The sequence below is a fragment of the Dipodomys ordii genome, unplaced genomic scaffold, assembly GCF_000151885.1.
Source record: "Dipodomys ordii isolate 6190 unplaced genomic scaffold, Dord_2.0 Scaffold111, whole genome shotgun sequence".
In the NCBI taxonomy this organism is placed as follows: Eukaryota; Metazoa; Chordata; class Mammalia; order Rodentia; family Heteromyidae; genus Dipodomys; species Dipodomys ordii.
In genome coordinates this window covers 3,805,880-3,810,765 of record NW_012267327.1, presented here as the reverse complement: position 1 = coordinate 3,810,765, position 4,886 = coordinate 3,805,880, and the positions used below count along the sequence as shown (strand labels likewise).

Genomic DNA, 4,886 nt, shown 5'->3' with positions numbered 1-4,886 from the left:
CTGAAGCACTTCTGCCTTGAGTATATCTGCTAGTGCTTTGTTAAGATAAAAAAGAGAATCTTCAGTAAGCAAGCTGTAAATAAACTCCAGCTTAAAAAAAAACCATTTAAAATTATGTATGAACTGTGTATACCAGCAATCAGTGAAAATTTCCATTACCACTTAAATTGTTTGGAAGTCAGAACATATAAAAGCAATTCTAGACCAGGTCATAATTTAAAGGTGATTGCTTTAAATTCTAGAGGTTGCAAACATTTTCTCTTTAAAGGGCCTGAGAATAAACACATGGACACATTCAGTCTGCTCATATATTCTCAGGTTTTTTGTTTATGTTTTTTTTTCTCTCAGTTTTAAAACTCATAAACATGGAGAATCCTTTTTTAAGTCCGAGGGTACATTCTAAGAAGCCAGTACCTTAGTTTTAGCCCCTGGGATGCATTTTGCTATAGCTTATGTCAATTTAGGAATATATGGATTGACTCTCCTCCCAACAAACATGTCTTTTTATGCATGTTAAAACACTTTGGCTTCAAGAAATGATCTACAGATCTTCACTTGCTTCTTGTTCCCACTGTGATACCTGTATTGAAGTAATCCAGTAAAAAGCAGAGCCCATGACATATTGTACTTTATTATGGCAATTACCTCATGGGACTGTAGAGCTGATGAATTTCCACAGTCTGCAAGCTGGAGATCTAGTAGTTCAGCCCTTACTTCAAAGGCCTGAGAACCCAGGGGCCATTTGCATTCTGAGGATAAAGGATCAAGAACAAGGGCAGAGAGAAGATGAAGAAAGCTGCTTGTGTAAATTCTAGAGTGCAGACTCCTGAGAACCTATGTCCTATGTCCTATAGGAAGAGATATTTGATGTTATAGCTGAAGCAGAAGTTGAGTTAGCCTTCCTCCACCTTTTCGTTCTCTCCTGAATTAGATTAGACCAGTCATATTGATGAGGGTGATCTTTTTTTGCAGGTTTCCTTTCTCAAATGTCAATCCATTTCAGAAACAGCTTTGGGGACACATCCACGTATAACCTTGACCTCCCTTAGTCTAGTCAAGTTGATATGTAAAATTAGCCATGGTATAATTCTTTTAGCATTGAAAATATTTATAAAAGAGAGTGAGTGGTTAGTAAGTACTGGTGGCTTCTGCCTGTGATCCTAGCTGAGATCTGATTATTGTGGTTCAAAGCCAGCACTGGCAGCAAAGTCCATAAGACTCTTATCTCCAGTTAAATATGGAAAAATCCAGAAGTGGACCTGTGACTCAAGTGGTAGAGTGCTAGCCTTGAACAGAAGGCTCAAAGGCAGCACCCAGGCCCAGAGTTCAACTCTAGGATTGGCAAAAAGGAAAAAAAAGAAAGAAAGTGAAAAACTCTGAGTCTTATAGGGTATGGGGCAAAAATATAGTTATGTATAGATAAAGATATGTAAATGCCAGGCATGGAGGCTTATACCTGTAATATCAGCTATGCGAGAGAACCTACATGGAAAAAAATGTTTGGGACCATAATTCAAATGGTAGCGAGCTTGCCTAGCAAATGTGATACCCTCTATTCAAAATCTCACTAACCTTTCCTCAACTAAGAGGATGAGATATACAAAGCTTTGGGTTTTCTCAAACAAAATATAACTCTGGAATATTTCTTTCCATGATGATAACAAGCAATTTTTTAAAATCCCGAATCTAAGAATTCCCTGTAGCAGATGCACATAGATTCATCCATGTTCATAGAGTTTTTTCAACTAGACTTTGCTCTCTGTGAGTTTACGGACATGTGCCCTTATTCCTTTTCCTTTTGCTTTGATAGTTCTTCACTTCCACTGAAACAATAGGCCTTGGAAGTAAGTTTTTGAATAACAAAGTAGAAAGTGTGCTTTATGTGGTTTTAAATTCTGTATTAAATGTGTTTTTCTGAGAGTTCAGTAAGAAATAATTGCTTGGAGACTTGGAGAAGCAGTTTACCCAATGTCAGTGACAAATCTGAGTAAGAGAATTGTGCATGTTAATAAAATGATTTCACAATGGAACAGTAGCATGTATTTTTTAAAAAGAAAATTATCTCATTTTATATGTATAAGTGAACACGTGTGTGGGCAGAGATTTTCTCAGTTCACTCCTAAAGTTCCCTTACAAAAAAGTAAAATTACGAAGAATTAAAAGGCAAAGGATTTCTTTAGAGGTATGAAGTTGGCTAATTTGCCAGCTGGATGTAACTTATGTGATAAATCTTTCTTAACAATTATTTATCTCTCCAGTGCATAGTCTTACCCAAAGAATATTCTCTTATGACTTGATGATGTTCTTTTTTTTTCTTTGTAGAAAGTATCTCTATGTCACATCTTCTTTTAAAGGTGTATTTAAAAATGAAGTAAAAAAGGCGGAAGAAGCAGTAAAGATCGGTATGTGATTATTTGAAGTTCACATCATTATTATTTATTCACTCAGCAGATTCTAATTGCTCACTTATTCTTAGACATGCGCTGCTCTAGGCATTGTGGGCATCAAATGTAATTCCTACCTTAAAGGAATCTCTTTACACATTCTCTCCATGTCAAAGTTGGTTTAATCATATGACTTCCTGTTTGAAGTCTGATCCTGATCATAGTTATAATTAATCAGTTCATCTTTGGGATCCTTCTTGTCATGATGATGTGTTAGCTCCTAGTCAAGACCAGCATTGACCTACTTTAAGTAGGGTGCTGTCCACATTTGCTTTTCCCATAGCAGGGACAAGGCTGTGCCCTTTCCCGGTTTTCTGGAAGGAGCAGGAGTGCCTTCATTTTGGAGCATTTTCAGTCAGCCAAAGGTTGACTTACACTTGTGAATTTATAAGTGTAAACTTATGTCCTATAAATTGTCATGGCCCTGAGGAATCCCAACAGAAAGAAGATTTACAATGCAAAAAACTACAAAAAAGAGAACATAGGGTTGTCTGAGATTATGATCCTTACTGGTTGTGGCTCCAAGTATAGAAAACACCCCCCCCCAAAATTGCCTGCAAGGATTTCACTGCATTATAACTGTTGCCTCTGCTTCCAGCTGAACTTGAGTTGAAAGAAGCACAAATCAAAACAAGCCAGCCTAACACGATTTCTTTGCCTTCTGCCAAGGTAGGACATGTAAAGAATCATCTTCTTAAATGGCTGACAGTGTCATTAGCTTTTCCCAGGGCCTAGTTGTCTCTTACCATTTGCTTCCTAAACTTGTAAGCACAGGTGACCTCAGAAGATTAAGTTGTTTCTATCACAGGTAAATAGACTAGATAGATGAATGTAGGGAAAGAGGAAAGCCAACAAGAGGGTCTGGGGAGTGCAAAGAGGAACAGAACGTGTGGTAAATTTGGAACAGTGCAAAAGAGCATCGCAACAAATTTCCTTGAAATGAAAAGGAAAGTAATGCAAGAAAGGAAGAGAATAATGGAAAGCTAGCAGATTAAAAAAAATCTAGCCTAGCAAGTCTCCTTGAAAATATCTATTCAAATTACAGCTCTTCGTGTGTGCACATAAATGGCAAAGGCAAGAAGAAGAGTAATAAGCAATCTTGCTTTCTAGAACTAGGAATTACATTCCATAATTATGAATATTAATATCAGTGCTTCAGGCTTCCAAAGCTCTTTTCTTATGAGTTGCTTCATACAGTTCATAAACATTCTCTATAATCCTTGCAATATACCCATGATTAAGACAACTATTATTATTAATTATAACATTGCAGCTAAGAGAAAAAGACTATTGCTGCAGGGTATATATTATAAGTTTGCTAACTTTTGCCAAAAATATGGCAAATCATGTGCAGCATATTTATTTGTTGCTGTACAAAAAGATGAGCAAGAAAAGGCTTCCTTTTATCCCCTTCCATAGAGTAAATATATGAACCTTACTCAATAATTTGCACATAAACTTTCCAAGGACCAGGGCTGTGTCTGACAGTCTTCTACCTAACAGGCATGTGTAAGGAATGAAATCAGAGAGTAATGTGTGTAATATCCCAAATCGAAGCTAAATTATGACTTTCTCCAGACTCTTACTTTATGCTTTTTACTTATTTTTAAGCTAAAGGTAAACCTATCTTATTGTTATTGATTTTTTTATGTTTTAACTTTCTTTCCCCCTATTTTGTCTCTAAGAAATCAATACCCTTTGCCTACTCTATTTGAGAGTAGAGGGAGACATTGTTTCTAATAGGTCACACTGTTGCTTTCTTCGTGCCTTAGGCCTGCTGCTCTCAATGTCTCTTTGGTGGGTGCGCTCAGTGCCCTTCCAGGAAAGGTGGGCCTGGCTTTGAGCAGCTTGCTTTGTTGTTCTGAAGAACCTTCGTCCACTTTCATGCAAAGAAGAGGGCAGAGCAGAATGACCTGGACTTTTGACCTGTTAAATGCTCCTAGGCAGTAGAATTTGAAATGAAAATACTTACCCACTATTTCTCCTGTTCTTTTACTTAAAAGACAGTGAAATGGTATTCTGTCAGTGTTGTCTCCATCAAAAGAGGTCCCTATCTTTCACCTAAGTGGGTGAAACTTACTCAAAGTCTATTCTTATTTGTAAAGACAGTAGTAACAATTTATTCCTTTTCTGTCTGGCTAGAGCTTAATAAGGTAGTGAGACAATGTATCAAATTAAAGTGTAGATTAGGGAGACTATTGGCTGGCATTGGGGCTTTTCTAAAGGAAAAAAGAAACCCAAGCATCCCATAATAGAAAGGTTTGGGGGGATACTAGGAAGAAGTATCCAGAATTTTGTACCAAGGAGGCTGTTTTTTTGACTGCTAATGAAATTTATTAATTACTTGATCTTTTAAAATTATGCCATACATTTGAGCATCTGTTGTTCTCACAGACAAAACCTAAAGCCCAGATAAATTGGGTAAGTCACCCAGATCTTTTT

At 36.9% G+C, this 4,886-nt stretch overlaps 1 protein-coding gene across 1 annotated transcript in view; it reads left to right on the top strand.

The window, feature by feature from the left end:
• Morc1 (MORC family CW-type zinc finger 1) overlaps positions 1–4,886 on the top strand; it is a 157,051-nt gene that overhangs the window by 68,224 nt on the left and 83,941 nt on the right. The window contains exons 8-9 of the mRNA XM_013028509.1: positions 2,323–2,402; positions 3,043–3,113. Coding sequence (XP_012883963.1) covers positions 2,323–2,402; positions 3,043–3,113 — 151 coding nt within the window. The remainder of the gene's footprint in view (positions 1–2,322; positions 2,403–3,042; positions 3,114–4,886) is intronic.